This window comes from Hoplias malabaricus, chromosome 1 (genome assembly GCF_029633855.1).
Source record: "Hoplias malabaricus isolate fHopMal1 chromosome 1, fHopMal1.hap1, whole genome shotgun sequence".
Classification (NCBI taxonomy): Eukaryota; Metazoa; Chordata; class Actinopteri; order Characiformes; family Erythrinidae; genus Hoplias; species Hoplias malabaricus.
The window spans coordinates 49,780,745-49,797,682 of record NC_089800.1 but is presented as its reverse complement, the minus strand read 5'-3'; the positions used below and the strand labels follow the sequence as shown (position 1 = coordinate 49,797,682).

General features: G+C 40.8%; 1 protein-coding gene across 2 annotated transcripts in view; it reads left to right on the top strand.

The window, feature by feature from the left end:
* The window catches only part of mtus2b (microtubule associated tumor suppressor candidate 2b), a 39,180-nt gene extending 22,242 nt beyond the window's left edge, over window positions 1–16,938 (top strand). For both annotated transcript variants that reach the window (XM_066665880.1, XM_066665889.1), the window contains exons 7-17: window positions 367–528; window positions 3,345–3,440; window positions 4,630–4,829; window positions 8,890–8,956; window positions 9,251–9,465; window positions 10,492–10,597; window positions 10,775–10,848; window positions 10,940–11,038; window positions 11,545–11,664; window positions 12,725–12,822; window positions 13,343–16,938. In XM_066665880.1, the coding sequence (XP_066521977.1) occupies window positions 367–528; window positions 3,345–3,440; window positions 4,630–4,829; window positions 8,890–8,956; window positions 9,251–9,465; window positions 10,492–10,597; window positions 10,775–10,848; window positions 10,940–11,038; window positions 11,545–11,664; window positions 12,725–12,822; window positions 13,343–13,547 (1,442 nt within the window). In that variant the 3' untranslated portion in view covers window positions 13,548–16,938. The remainder of the gene's footprint in view (window positions 1–366; window positions 529–3,344; window positions 3,441–4,629; window positions 4,830–8,889; window positions 8,957–9,250; window positions 9,466–10,491; window positions 10,598–10,774; window positions 10,849–10,939; window positions 11,039–11,544; window positions 11,665–12,724; window positions 12,823–13,342) is intronic.

Here is a 16,938-nt window from a genome sequence, read left to right as displayed (position 1 = left end):
CAATTGGCTTTTGATGTTTAAGAAAAATCTGAAGAGGATCCTATCACTTAGGTCCTATATTAATACACACTTAATGTAGAAGCACCAGTTCCACTAAATCAGATTTGCACAAGTATCACAAGCTTTCACCCAAAACCTGTTTGGTGTCGAAAGATTACTTCAGTCTTACACTGGACCTGTAATTTTATGAATTGGAACTGTTAATATTTCATTTTATTCGCTTCTTTATTCATTTTTGATAATTAACCAATTGACACACAGTGAAGTGTATGATGATTTAACCCCTCACACCCCCAGTGCAAACAGCCTCTTTAAGTGAATGTGACTGAACCGCATTTCTTTATATTCTGTGTTTGTCCTGTGTAGGTCCTAGCAGTGGCAGTGAAGAGACGCTCCTACCTCGTTCCTCTTACTCCCCAAGTCACAGTGGCAGCAGTAGATCACCCAGCTCTGGCAGTCCTCAGCCCCCAAGCGGTCAAACCCCCACTCGTCGCTGTCTACTGCCCCCTCATCTTAGCTCCCCTGTGGGTAAGTTTTCGCACTAATCCCTTTTATGGACCTTTGTGTCTAATTTTCTGTGCCACTTGACTGAAACATTAGAGTTAGACCAACAGTGCTCTTAGTAAACCCCTTAAACTCATGACTTGAATTGTTTTGTAGCTGCTAACAAACTAAGGTGTAATTTGTGTAGTTGTTTGGGTGTAGGTCCATATTAGAGACCCTCAGGATTAAAGGGGTTATCCCGATTAGATTTTCCCTAGATTTTCTTCAGGAAAAAAGTTAGAAGATTCGATTAAAAATAAATAATGTACAGTAAAATGTGTCTTCACCATTTAAACCACTTGTGACAGCGAAATCAGCCCCCCCCCCCCCCCCCCCCCACACACACACACATACACATACACACTCTGGTACTCTAGGGACAGTGAACACATACACGCCCATACTGACAGGGATTCATCCCCACCTCTAGGAAGCAGTTGGGGGTAGGCTGACCAAGGGCAATTCATCCATGAATGTTGAGGGAGGAGACAGCTCTGTTCCTTCACTACTCCCACCCAGGTCATGGGGATCAACCCAGCAACCCTCCGGTCCTAAGCTTCCTTCTCTAATCATTAGGCCATGGCTGCTCACATTCTCTGGTGCTGGTGTTGGATAATTATTACTGGATGACAAATACACAGCACAATCCTGGATGTGTTTCTAATCCTGTTGTCAGCACTCTGTTGCTCTGAAGCATCCCATTTCATTTCATGCATTTCTGTTGAAAGCAATGTGTGCACAACTGATAACTGTGTTCTTACAAGGGGTGTTTATAGTAATGGTATAGATATTAGAGTAATATCTGCTGTTTGTCTCTCGTTGACTAGTGATATACTGCTCTAGGTAGAGTCATCTGGAGGTTGTATGACCATGTAGGCCACTTATATTAGATGGAGTGGTTTGATGACAGGAATTTTCCACTGTCACTATGATATTGCATTCATATGTGACATGCTGTGTCAGTGTTTAGACTCCTCTGCAGTGGCCTTCTGTGTGACTTCTTCATTAGTTTTTCATGAGCCAGTTGCACTGTTATACTGTACCACCCAGTAATTATGTTTTCATGTCTTCATCCGAAATATCTTTGTGTAAAAACATATTTTTTATGTAACAGGATTTTACATAATAGATAGATAGATAGATAGATTTTAGTTTTTTACACATTTTGTTATTCCTACACATTTTATGGCAGTTTGTTATTGTTAGGTGCAAATGCAAAAGATTACACACACACACACACAAAAACTCTTTTTTTTTTTTTACACTGTTGCTACCATATGTGTCCTAGTGTTACAGTGAAATTGTTTCAAAAACCACTCCGGGTGAGGAGTGTGGTGTGTTCTCCCTGTGTCTGTGTGGGTTTCCTCTGGGTGCTCCAGTTTCCTCCCACAGTCCAAAAACACACGCTGGTAGGTGGATTGGCCACTCAAAAGTGTCAGTAGGTGTGAATGAGTGAATGTGTGAGTGAATGTGTGTGTTGCCCTGTGAAGGACTGGCGCCCCCTGAATAAATGAAATGTAAATTTAACATCAAATTCTTAATATAGAATGTGTACAATTATAATCTAGGCTAGTGATTGTAAGGCTAAATTACACCTTCACAGCTGGCACACACCTGTGTAAACATTCCAAAAACACTGTAGTTTTTATTACATCTCATACAGGTTTCAACACATGATGAATTCATAATGTTGTTGAATTCACATGTATTACACTTCATGAGTGCATCCACTGTGGACACAGATGTTTAGTTGTGCACACACAGCTTGCTTATTCTACATAGAAATGCGTGAAAGGAAATCAAAGGCTCTGGAGTTGCCACAGATGAACCTAATTTCACCATTTAATCATCATTGATATTAGCAGATATGTTGGATGACAAAAAATGTCAAGTTCAGTTTCCCAATCTGAGCAAAAATCATGGTGCCCTTATCTACTCTCTCTCGTATCTAAGGACAATTCATCTGTTTATACGCAGAAAGGTCATTAGATTACAAAGACACCAATAAATATCCACTCAATATGCACACAAATGAGATGCATCCGTTATCACATGCAGCATACCTCCTGTCTGAAGATGCTGAGCTGGGGACAGACTGTTCTGCAGGGATGAATGAAGACATAGCGGTGCAGCCAGTCAGCACTTTCCTTGCCTGTGACGTAGGGAGGTGAAACGTGTGAAGGATGTCTGCATGGCTGCTTTAACATTTCACTGAAGGGGTGTGAAGAGCTTTTTAGAGACCTCTGGTGCCGGAAAATTGAATGACAGCTTATGAGTGAAACCTCCTACCATGGTTTCATTAGATTTGCTGCAGTAGACACAGCAGGAAAGACTGAGAGGAGAGTGGGAGAAGGGCTCCCGCTAGTGGCCAGTCTATGCTCCATGTAGTTTGTAGCAGAATTTGCTTGTTGCTTAATAGGAAGACCTATATTGAAAACAGTTATGTCACAAAGAAGAGTAGGAAGGGTAAACCTTTAATGTGTAGATATAGACTTGATAGTGAAATTCCCAATAGTTCCCAATGAACTTGTATGAGCTTAGGTCACCAGACACTCTCACCAGGAACAACATTCCACTGCACCATCCGGTTTCTTTGGGATGAACTGGAGTGATATTAGCAATCCAGAGCTAATCATCTATCATCAGTACCTTACTTTACTAATATTCTTGTGCCTAATGCAATGAAATACTTCTGACTGATTGTTCTGACTACAAAGTACACAAATGAACATTGATCTACATTTTTCCCAGTGATCTTTAGTATTAATGTATTGTTTATGTCTGTTTTTTCTGTGAATCAGCTGCTCGAAAGGAGTTTCAGAAAGATGGAGAAGTCACCTACCCTCTGTCATCCCCAAAGAGGTTTGCAGTGGTCTCTCCCAAGCCTCAGTCCCCTGGTGAGTGCTAGGTTCCATCTTGCACAATTCTCTGTGTGTGTGTGTGTGTGTGTGTGTGTGTGTGTGATACTGCTACTCCCACACACTTCTCCACATCTCATTAACCAGGGCATGGCTGCCTGGGTTGCCATGGTAACATTAGCATAGCCATTAGCAGTGAGTCTTGTCTATTAGTTTATTCACCCTGTTGGACAGATTACAGTCAAAGCCTGGAGACAGTATTCTGTAGTTAATAATATAAAACAAGAGTGCAGGACATTTATTTTAGCTTGAATGTCTGTATATTACAGTAACTGTGCTATAACTCTATAGTCAGTGTAGTCACTGTGTGTGGGAGTGTATATGTCATTTTCACTTCTGGAAAACTGTCAGTCTGTTACATCAGGAAGGGAAGTACTGCTGATCTGACTTATAAGTTTGTGTGTGTGTGTGTGTGTGTCCTTGTGGTGACAATTACACTAGCATACATTACTGCAAATAACTGTTCATTATAAGTGGACATCAGTCAGCAAATAAGCTAACTCTTTTAAGCTAGTTCTTTAAGTGGCAAAAAAAATCATTTTTTATTTTTTGTATGTATGTATTTATTTATTTTTGTTCAATACTGACTTATTTTTCAGTACTTTATTGGTAGTACTTACTAAATTATGAAATTCTTCATATGAGCATTTTCAAAATGTTTATTTACAGAATATTTTTACAGATACTGAATTTTATTAATTAATTGAGAAATCTAGTTTTGATTTAGTTATATTTTAGTTATTCTTATATAATTATCAATTTGTTTTTTATTAATACTAATGTGTTCTAGTTGAGAGCAAATACAGCTCTGGGATTGGTCAGATTTCAATAATATTTTTAATTAGAACAAAAGAGCCTAAAAAGAGAATAACAGCAAATGTCAAATGTTGGATGGGTTAACAATACCACTACCATTCATTCCTGATAATCAGTAATTAAATAGTTTGTTTTAACCTGCTACATTTATACAGCTTGAGTTTTTTTGGGGGGAATGTTATGTTATTTAGCAAGTCATTATTTTACCAAGCATCTGTACTGTTACTACCCACATGTGAACATGGGCGTTAGCAACTCATTACCTGGCAAACCTGGCGAATGGAGTGGATACCTTCTTTTCTCATCCTTTATTTCCACTCATGTCACTTGTATGTGTTTGTTAATGTGTCAGTGCGTCAGAAGTCGTGTGTGGGGCGTCTGGGCGGTCGGGTGGATGGAGTGGATGCTGAGAGAGAGCGCTTGATGGTCCAGGGTTTAAGAGAACGCTGTGAGGAACAGGCCAGACAGATTGCATCCCTCCAGAACAAACTCCACAAAGCCTCTCTCTGCATGGACGTCCTGGCCATCACCACACAGCACTTCTGCCACAAGGTAAAACCTGCCAGAGCTTTATTCTTTACTGTGTCTCTATGCGGTGTGATGCAGGAGTTGCCTTAGATATGACAGTGTATGGAAAGAAGTATCAAAGCAATTTGAGTCTACAACTTGGAGTTAAAGAGCTTGGAATATTTCTGTATGTGTTCCCAAACATCTACCAGTCCCCAAATGACACTGAAGATCGTCTTATTCATCTTGTTTACTTGTAGATCTTAATCAGTGTTACCTGTGTAGGTTGTAATCAGTTTTCCTGCAATGGCTTGTTACAGTTCATTTGCAAAATGCACTTACACCCATGGTCACATACTCCAGCAGGTACTTCAGCATTCTGTAAAGGGAGCTGTACTGAATGTTTGTTCTGTATTATGATCCTTTATACTTTTATTAGTTTTTTTTTTATTGTATTTCTCCGGCTGTGTTTGCTACGCACTATGCATCAGAGGACATTTGCGGCCATTAAAGTTCATTAATGTTGATTGAATTGATTTTTTTCACTCAAGAGGGTTTTTGCACACTCATACAAACATTAGTTAAAAATGTCAGCAGAATGGCTTCGTGTAAAGCTAAGGACAAATGGAATACTTCAGATAAGGGTCTCGGAACATCATTTAAGATGTCTATTTTAATTATTTTAAAAAAAACAGTCTGTTCTACAATAACACACTCATCAACAATGGTGTTCCAATAGCTTAATGTCAGTTTCACTGTATTTCTTTCAGTCCGTTGTGTTTAAGTCATGTTTTATCCACAGACAAGAGGCTGTGCTGTGAATTATATGAAGCATGACATGAGCCTAGGGGTGGGCTGTGTGACAAAAATTGAATACAACAATACTGCTGGTCAGTTTATCAATAAATGCTCTAGCAAAAATGATTTAGTAAAGATGTGCCCCAATGAGCTGAAGATACACTGCATGTTGAAAGGTTTGGAGACACTTCTTCTAATTACTGTATTCAAATACTTTAAGGTGGGTAGCTTTCTACTGTTCAACCTAAGTTTGTAGCATTTCATTCATTATCTATAACCCTTATCCAGTCGCGGTGGCTCCAGAGCCTATCTGGAATCATTGGGCGCCAGTCTTTCACAGGGCAAGACACCCTCACACATTCACTCACACGCTCACACCTACGGACACTTTTGAGTCACCAATCCACCTACCAACGTGTGTTTTTGGACTGTGGGAGGAAACCGGAGCACCCGGAGGAAACCCACACAGACACAGGGAGAACACACCACACTCCTCACAGACAGCCACCTGGAGCTGGACTCGAACCCACAACCTCCAGGTCCCTGGAGCTGTGTGACTGTAACACTAGCTGCTGCATCACCGTGCCGCCCTTGTAGCATTTCAATAAAAAATAAATACCAATAGAATTGGTCGCTCTGGAACAGCCGGACATGGGTCTACGGTCACCAAGCATTGGCTAGAAAGTATAAAGCCCCAACTCTGGGATGTGGATCAGTGGACCTTTGTCTTCTGGAGTGATGGAGCTCAATCTGGTGCATTTGGAGTGAGTTGGAGGGCACTGAATGCCATAGATTGATCTAGAACTAGTCATTCACCATCAGTATGTGATCTCACTACTGTTCATGTGGCTGATTGCTATTGGATTGAGGGGGTGTCATTTGGCCGTATGGTGTATATGAATATATGATGATGGGATGATAATTAAGAATATTTCTAGAAAAGCATGTGGTGATGTAACATGACTAAGCATGTGAGGATACCCTTAAATTCGGTCATATCCCCTGCCTCTGTAAGAGCTGTGCTGCTTGCTTTGATGCGACTGTGTGTAATGGGGCAGTTTTGCGCGTGTGCGTGTGTGTCCGTTCCCTGTAGACCCTGTTGAATCAGGCGGAGCATTCCGCTCGTCCAGCCCTTTATCGACTGCATCATCTCTCCATCCCTCCCCCTTACTCGTTGTTGTTTTTTTTTATCCCCCACTTCCGCTGTTCAGTCTTCAGCTGTCGCCAATGAGACCTCCCGCATGTGTGTGGATGAAAGACGGAGCAAACGAGGGAGCGAGGGAGGGGAAGAGGGAGAGAAAGAGAGGGAGAAGGAAGTAGATTGCAGGAGGAGAGAGTGAGGGGAAGAGAAAGGAATAAGGGAGGGAGGAAAGAAGCATATTGGGGGTGTTAGCAGAAGAAGATGCTGCAGCTGTAGTGCTATGATGCTTCAAACGGCAGAAAAGAGGTAAGGCACTTTAAAGAGGGTTCTTGTCTTCCCCCTCCCCCACTCTTTCTCTCATAACCACCCCCCCACCCCACTCCACCTCTCTCACTCCCTCTCTCAGGGGTTTGTATCACGGTACTCCCCAGGCAGACTGTGTCCAGCCCCAGCATGGGCCAGCGATGCTGCGTTCTCTCTCTCCCACAGTCTCTCCACCCTCTCTGCTGTGTGGATGCTCAGTGGATTAGGGTAAAATATCTGCACTCTCAGGGAGGATATGTTCATGTGTGTGAACAGAGTGGGACAGCTGCTGTCATGTTGTCCAGTTACTTTCAGAGCTGAGCTGCAGTAATCTGTAAAGCTGTAAAAGCTTATTAGTAGTTGTATTGATAGCTGTAATTAGTAAGTATTTGAATAGATTTGTACTTGGCATGTGATAGCTTTGTGTGAGGCTGTGTGTGTGTGTTAGCAGTTGTGGCTTATATTTTGTGTCTATGTCTACACTAGATTAATGGTGTAATTCTGTGGTTCGTGGGAAGAGGGTCCATGAGTCAAACCCTACCCTGACAAATACAGATATTCTCTAACAGGAAATTAAAGCAAATTAGGTTGCTTTAATTAGGTGACATAGAAAGATATAGATCTAGTAAGAATATAATATATAGTTTTCTCAGTGTGTGTGTGTGTTTCCCTCATTTGTTTACTCTAGTATGTAATACACAGAAGTTATTTGTGCCTTGATTTTTTGTAGTTTCAGACAAGAAGGCAGTTTTGGAAAGATTGGAAAAATGCTGAGTCATGATGCATTTACAGTTGTTTGCTTTCTTATATGTTCATGATTATTATTATTATTAGTAGTAGTAGTGGTATTTGCTTATTTTACTTTGGTTTAAACCTTATTTCTGATATATTCTTAGATTCTCATTTTTATTCATTTTATTATATAATTCCTGCTTTCTCTTTTTGCGGTTTGACCCATTTTGAAGCTCTTTAATGGGAGATGATATAGAAATAAAGTGTATTTATATTATTATTATTATTATTATTATTATTATTGTTAATAGTTGTAGTAGTACTTTACTAAACAATAATGAAGTATTACCTAGGAAAAAACTCTGGAAACTCTGGCGCCAGCCCATGACAGAGCATGACAAACTCGTGGATCTATCTATTAATATTAGAAAACCAACACAGACACTGGGAGTACATACTTTGAGACCAGAATCAATCCCAGGACCCCAAGACCCTGGAGCTGTGAAGCGGCGAAACTCACCTGTTGCACAACACCATCGTGTCCAGAACTTAAAATAATGCTGTTTGACAACAAACTATATATTGAGATGTCTCAAGAAGGTACAGTTTAACTGACAATTTCTTCATATCGTGTGATTGTGCTTATCTGATCTGAATCTTCTTCACCGTTTGTGTGTCGTTACATGGCGGTAGTGCTGGCAGACGTGAATTATGAGAAGAGAAATGAGAAAATCAATGATGTTACATCATGGGGTGTTGCTGTTTTTTTTTTCTAGTCTGTTCAGAACTGAAGTGACCCCCTGTGGTCTGGCTGAATTCCCACTCAGCTTAATCAATCACACCTGACTATACTGACCTAGTTATCTGCTCTGAGTAAGGATGACATGGTTGATGTTACATAGTGGGTAACACCACTGCGTTATACCAGAAGACTAGGGTTCAGTTCCCCTCACTAATAAACACACCATGCTAAAACAGTGAGTCCTTGGGCAAGACTCCTAACACTAATTCACCTACATCTGTAACATGAGTAGGACGTTTCTCGTGATAAGAACATGGAACAGATTATCTGCTTTAATATTACTTAGTGTAATACTGATAATGATTTGTCTGTTATGTGATGTGTTGCAGAGCGAGAATGCAGAGGTGAGGGAGAGGGAGCTGTCCCTGGAGCTTTCACGGATCAGGGATGAAGTGGGTAAGGAACTCTGACTCACACTGATCACACCCTTGTCTTTGTCATGAGGTGAAACGCTGAAAATGGAAGTGTGATGTCAGCAAGTTAGACAAAATGTATAAAAAATTCAACTTGTTTTTGTAGGAAAAACTCCTGACACATCATCTGCATTTTTACTGCATAGATCTTATTTTTTTACTGAGCTATAATCTAAGACAGTCCTAAAGGGATTTGTATGTCTGAAAGTTTGGAATATGTATTTTAGCCAAAATTATCTGTCTACCACACACACTGTTTGTGTATGTGTGTTTGCAGTGGTCAGTGTGGGCCGGTGGGAGCGTCTGCAGGGGGAGAAGGCAGAACTGGAGCGCAGCTTTGAGCAGGAGCTGAGGGAATTGAAGGAGCACCAGAAAAGAGAGCAACAGGCACTAAAAGAGAGACTCAGAGAGGAACAGAAGAGGGAGACAGAGCTTCTACACAAACAACAGACTACTCAGATACAGCAGCTCTGCTCCAAGCACCAACAACAGGTTACACACACATACACACAAACACACACACACACACACACACACACACACACACGTTTCTTAAAAATCTGAGCAAACAAACACTTGTAAATGCCAACATTCATTCATTCTTTATCTGTAACCACTTATCCAGTTTAGGGTCATGGTGGGTCCAGAGCCTACCTGGAATCACTGGGCACAAGGCAGGAACACACCCTGGAGGGGGTGCAAGTCCTTCACAGGGCAACACACACACATCTATGGACATTTTTAAGTCGCTAATCCACCTACCAATGTGTGTTTTTGGACTGTGGGAGGAAACCGGAGCACCCGGAGGAAACCTATGCAGACACAGAGAGAACACATCACACTCCTCACAGACAGTCACCTGGAGGAAACCCACGCAGACACAGGGAGAACACGCCACACTCCTCACAGACAGTCACCTGGAGGAAACCCACTCAGACACAGGGAGAACACACCACACTCCTCACAGTCACCTGGAGGAAACCCACGCAGACAAAGAGAGAACACATCACACTCCTCACAGACAATCACCTGGAGGAAACCCACGCAGACACAGGGAGAACACACCACACTCCTCACAGACAGTCACCCGGAAGAAACCCATGGCGACACAGGGAGAACACCACAAACTCCTCACAGACAGTCACCCAGAGTGGGACTCGAACCCACAACCTCCAGGTCCCTGGAGCTGTGTGACTGCGACACTACCTGCTGTGCCACTGTGCTGCCCTAAATGCCAACATATTGCTAAAAATACAAAAGTCAATAGATATTCAACAGTTTTTCCACTGAAGCTAACCCTCCAGGAATAGGTTCAGTCATGTTGTGTACCTTTAAAATTAATTAAACAAATGAAGACCAAGGTTTTTCCTTTGGGAGTATCTTGTCTACAACTAAATTAAGCACAAATGTACATGTAGAGCACGCTTTTATAACAGTGAAGTCTAAATCTGGCCAGAACGAGGCCATCAGAATAGTTCAGCCCCAGCTTCTCTGTACGGAGTTATACTGTTTTATCAGGTGGAGGAGATGAGTGAGACCCATGAGGCGACCATGCAGGAAATGGAGGCAGCCCACAATGCCACTCTGGGCACACTACAGGAGGAGCACACCAGGACAATCAAGAGTGAGAGCTAACTGTTTCTATTTGGCTTTATTTTATACATAGCTAAGTATTTTATTTTATAATCTTTTGTTCCATTTGTTTTTGATCCTTTTGTCATTTTGATTCTTTGTCCTTGTAATTTGTCCTTTACTTTCTAAACTGTTATTCCTATTACAATGATAGTGATTGTTTTGGCAGATTTGAAGATGGCACATGAGCAGCAGAAGAAATCACTGGAGGAGGAATTTGAGAAACTCAGATTGTCACTGCAGGTATAAAATTATTTTGACAGGTACACACGTTGTCTTTCTTTAAAGAAGGCCTATGTGAAGATACGTTCTTGTGTTTCTGATGGGTGTTCAGGACCAGGTGGACACACTGACGTTTCAGAATCGCAGCCTCAGAGACAGAGCAAAACGCTTTGAGGAAGCACTGCGCAGGAGCACTGACGAACAGATTGTGGTACAAAAAAATAAAGTCTCTTTCCGATATTAGTGTGTGTGTGTGTGTATGTGTGTGACTCTGACTGCATTCCTTAGTATGTTCTTAGTCTGAGGACAACTACTTAAACTTTGGTCGCTGAACAGTGAGCCACAATAACAGTCACACATAAGTACCCCCCCCCCCCTCTTTGATATAGCCCTCAAATTCCTCATAGAAGTTTCACACTCAGTTTTGTTACCAACCTAACACTATAACAGCTTTGTTCACACATAAGGGGAAATCAAATTTGTTCCTTTAATTATTCTTTTTTGTTGCTTTTTTAAAATCTTCTTTACATTTTCATCCCAAAAAAGTTTCTCATTATCAAATCATGCCTGGTCCTTGGCCTAGTCGAGCTACATCTAAGCTTTAACACAGAAATGCACTGTTACCCTAACTTCCTCTGTAATTATATCTGTGCAACTCTCAAAAATAGTGTCCCTTCTTAAATGTTTTTTTGTATAAATTTTTGCGTGTGTACTCAGGAGGCTTTGGCACCGTACCAGCACATAGAAGAGGATCTAAAGAGTTTGAAGCAGGTTCTAGAGATGAAGAACCAGCAGATCCACGAACAGGAACTCAAGATATCTGAGCTGGAGAAACTGGTGGGTTCACATCAGAGGCCCAGAAATCTTTCCAGAATTTTGTTGTAGTCTGCCTTGATAACTCTGGGGCTAGTTTGAGATGATTAATGCAGGCAGCTGGAATAAAATGTGTGCTTTCACATTTTATGTTTGCTTTATCTAGTGCAAATACAGAGCTGTAGGGGAAAGTGAAAAATAAATATGTTTGTGTTTCTACATCATGACATTCCCTAATAGGCCGAAGTTTAAAATGTTTAGAAACAAATAAATTGAATACATTACATTTGGGGGCAGTGAGGAGTGTGGTGTGTTCTCCCTGTGTCTGTGTGGGTTTCCTCCGGGTGACTGTCTGTGAGGAGTGTGGTGTGTTCTCCCTGTGTCTGTGTGGGTTTTCTTCCGGGTGACTGTCTGTGAGGAGTGTGGTGTGTTCTCCCTGTGTCTGTGTGGGTTTTCTTCCGGGTGACTGTCTGTGTGGAGTGTGGTGTGTTCTCCCTGTGTCTGTGTGGGTTTCCTCCGGGTGACTGTCTGTGAGGAGTGTGGTGTGTTTTCCCTGTGTCTGTGTGGGTTTCCTTCGGGTGACTGTCTGTGAGGAGTGTGGTGTGTTTTCCCTGTGTCTGTGTGGGTTTCCTTCGGGTGACTGTCTGTGAGGAGTGTGGTGTGTTTTCCCTGTGTCTGTGTGGGTTTCCTTCGGGTGACTGTCTGTGAGGAGTGTGGTGTGTTTTCCCTGTGTCTGTGTGGGTTTCCTTCGGGTGACTGTCTATGAGGAGTGTGGTGTGTTTTCCCTGTGTCTGCGTAGGTTTCCTCCAAAAGTGTCCGTAGGTGTGCAAGTGTGTGAGTGAATGTGTGAGTGTGTGTCACCCTGCAATAGACTGGCACCCCCTCCAGGGTGTGTTCCCACCTTACAGCCAGTGATTCCGGATAGGCTCTGGACACACCTTGACCCTGTTATACTGCTGCTACTACCTGTTTTTTTATACAATGCCTGTTTAAGTACACACAAAGACCTGAAGGGAGGAAACTTTCTCTCTCTCTCTCTCTCTCTCTCTCTCTCTCTCTGTGTGTATGCCGTTCGTTTGAACAGGCTCAGAAGAATGTCTTGCTGGAGGAGCGTGTTCAGGTTCTACAGCAGCAGAATGAGGACCTCAAAGCCAGAATAGACCTCAACCTCGCCATGTCCAGGTCTGTATGCTTCTCTACACTATACAGCACTGAAAAATCTCCATCAAATGCTAAAAGTAATCATATTACACCCCTGTTCTCTGGGTTTAGGGTTAGGTCAAATTACAGCAAGAATCAAATAACACATCACTTCATGCCTTTTGTGTAAATAGCCCGGTTCAGAGAAACTGGTCTCAGTGCCTGCTCATTTAAATCAGAATGAGCCTCTGTTTACTACAAAAACGAGGTATGAGGGGCTCACTGAGCTGAAATGCTGGGTTTTAGTCATTTTTGCTTGGTTCTACGATTTTCTCCATTCTCATTTGGACTGTATTTAAACAGTACTCTGCACTCATTGTGTTTGTTTTGCTCTATTTAAACTTCTCCTTGCACTCTCATGTAAAGATCACAAAAACGTAATGGTTTGTTTCATTTCTCTTTGTGTGTTGGTAGACTCCAGGTTGATGTTAATTTATATCATAATATGTTCCCTAAACCTTTATCTTCAAGCTGGCAATTGTATCCCCTCTGATTCTGTCAGGCAACTGTCCGAGGAGAACGCTAACCTTCAGGAGTACGTGGAGAAGGAGAGTAATGAGAAGAAGAGGCTGAGTCGCACCAATGAGGAGCTGATGTGGCGTCTACAGACGGGCGAGTTGAGCCCTCGAATGTCCCCCAACCAATCACCCCTTCACCGGCCTTCCTCAGGCCCGGCCTCACCCTCGCACCCGCCCTTACCCAGATAAGCCTCTCCCTCCTCTCTCTTACTCTCTTTATATTTCTCTCTCTCTCACTCACTCTCACTCTCTCTCTCTCTCTGCAAAAAATGTTTTATTAACAAGTTAAATTATTGTAAATCTTATCAAAACATCCAGTTTGTTGTAAGAATATACATTATCTACCGAATTCAACTTATTTCTAGACTTTATTACTTGTGATGAATGATTTGTACATTTGTGAAATGTTCTTATTCCATTACTAGATTCAGAAAGAATGCAAATCATGCTTTTTTCAAAACATGAACTTGAAACAAGCCAAATGATCCACCAGTGGAATAAGCACTTTAACCAGATAAAATAGCTTTACTTAAGTGATATAAATCTAGAAATAAGTTCTTCTCACCTACACTCTCTCTCTTTCTCTCTCTCTCTCTCTCTCTCTCTCTCTCTCTCTCTCTCTCTCTCTCTGTGTCTTTCTCTCTCTCTTATTCTCACTCACCTGGTGCAAGCAGACACTTTTCTGTTTTCTCACAATGTTTCGGTTGGGGTTGAGCTAGGTGTATGTACTCTGCCTTGGTGCTGATATCCCAGTATTTCAATGGTCTATGACAAGAGTGTCTGACTTAAACGCACACATCCTTTGTAAATCTGTATCTTATCAATTTAAATATTAACTTCTGAATGAACAAATGGAAATTTCCTCCATTCAAACAGTCAATGTCCTGTATTTCTCATATGAATGTACAAAAGACTGGATTTTTATTTAATTTTAATGACGTTCTCATGTCTGCTAACAACACCATCGTGTCAACATTTAATGTTCCGAAGGCAATTTTTAAACGTCATACGTATATAAGGCATAACATACTACAGACTCTCTTGCCTATTACTGGCATGCCCTACAGATCTCATGGTGCCTGTCTCTTGACCTTTGCTTCTACTTTAACTGACTGCTTTCCCAGTATAGTAAATGAAATGGAGAGGATAAACATAACACAGATAACCTGCACTACATGGTTATTCTCCACTCTGATTCTTCAAAGGATACACATCCACCAGCAGCCTGCTCTCTATTCCATAGCCAAACGTTGCAATATTAAACCGAATATAGTTTAGCATATGGATGTATTTGTTTCCCCTTCCAAATGAGGTAATGGGCCTTTTAAATAGGTCCTGGATCTACATTTTCAGGACATTATCCAAAAACTCATGCAAATGGAAATAGACTCTATTATCACATCTGTGATTTAACAGTGAAAAAAAACATGGTCGATATTGTTCTTCATATTGCCTTGCATGGTGATTCAGTATTGGATTTCTACAGTTTCCTTTTTGTTCCCGTCAGACTTTGTAATGTAACGAAAGATGCTGACAGTGTAAAATACACTATATTACCAAACGTGTGTGGTCACCAATTCACCCAATTTTTTTTCTGAAATAATGGGCATTTCCGGATGGTTATGTTAGATGAAAACTTCTGGATCACAAACCCAACTCCAATTCATCCCAAAGTATTGAAATAAGCTCTGTACAGTAGGTGCATAAAGCAGCTGAATTCACTAATTGTAACAGCTGCCTTCCAACTTTTGGGAATATAGTGTACTTTGAACTTTCAGTACCAGGATGTCCTCAAGACTTTCTGTGTGCCATTTTCTTATCAGTGAAAAGTAATTTCATGCCTTCATGTGGTCTGTAATGTTTACAAAACTCAATGAATGAATTCTGTTGGGTTTTTTTTAGGTTATTTGTATGCTAAACTATCCACTTGCTATCATGTCTTCCAGTTGTACCGACCCAAATATTGTAGTGGTGTTCTGTTTAATGCTCAGTGGAATTGTTGGAGATTCGTTTTTTTATAAACCATGCAGGAGAAAGTCTTGATTACATTTTATTATAATGCTGCATCACAGAGCATTCATATCTCTGTCAAACTCAAACCTACTACAGCTAGCACCAAATTGTTAGTAGCTAAGCTACCATAACGTACTGCTAGCATGCTCAAAGGTTCAGTGAGTCATTATAGCCTGTCAGAAACTGTCAGCGGCATAAAATGGCAGAACATTCCGTTTCAATGTTAGACAAAACTTAAGGACGTTTTTGTTAGCATGGCCAGTTTTGATGTAGATAAACAGCGTATTACCTCGCTTTCTGAAATGAAATTTTGTTTGACCTGTGAATATGCAGCCTTTTCAGATTAAATGTAGTGGGAATTTCAGGGTCTGTAGCCTAAAAGCCATGACAACTTTACAAATGGTCCAGTCCAGGCTTCATTGAGGGTTTCTGCTAAGGGAGTGTTGTTTTCAATAAGGAAGTGATTACTAGATTTCTAGTTCTGAATTACTGCACATTTTTGTTTTCCATTAAAAATGTGTCTTAGATTGCAACAGATCTGAGATTTTAGGGAGCATATTATTGCTGTCCAAATATACATACATCTCCAGTGAAGCCATTCAGCTCACTGTAATATAAATGCAGTAATGCACTGTAATATAAAGAGAATATGGCTACTACAGGTTTTGAACATGACATAAAAACATAAATACCCTTCCACACCTACTTCCTGTATACCTACACCCTGCATCTCACAGTTTAGAATTGTTATAATTGATTAAAAAAATAATAATTCAAGATGGGTGGTGACCATGGCGGACATTTTGAAGTCGGCCATTTGGATCCAACTTTTGTTTTTTCAATGGGAAGAGGGTCATGTGACACATCAAACTTATTGGGAATTTCACAAGAAAAACAATGGTTTGCTTGGTTTTAACATAACTATATATATATATATATATATATATATATATATATATATATACTGAGAAGCATAACATTATATCCAAAAATATTATGGGGTATTTTGACAGTGACAATATAGAGTCCCAAGTATAAAAACTGGAAACAACAGATAGTTATAGTGGGTTATTAGTCAGCAAGACAATATATGTATTTCTCTCTTTTTTTTATACATTTTTTCATCATTGGATTCTCTGTGATGGATGATAATAGGAAAGTGAAAGGGAAGCAAAGGAAAAAGAAAGGAGAACATGAGGAGGTAAAAGGAATTCTGCCCAAGAATGTGTTCTGTTCATAATTATGTTCTGGTCCTGGATTGTATACTTGATTTTTCTTCTTGCCAGTGTTTGTTTACAGTAAGTGTACTTATTTTTTGCAGCTGTGATTGTGATTTTGAAGAATAATCCTGACAGTTTGATACTGTACCATTTGCTTACATGTGCAAAATCTCTGGTCTGTTTACTCAAAGCTCCTCAGCAGAAACAACATAAAATGCCTCCATTTACAGTGTAATAATTTTAGTATTTTTCTTTTGCATTATCGTGTTCATTACTCCATTACCTCCGGTCTCAATCAGAGATCAGTCTCAGGTTTTGAGGGTAGTTCTGACAGATCGTCAAAAGTC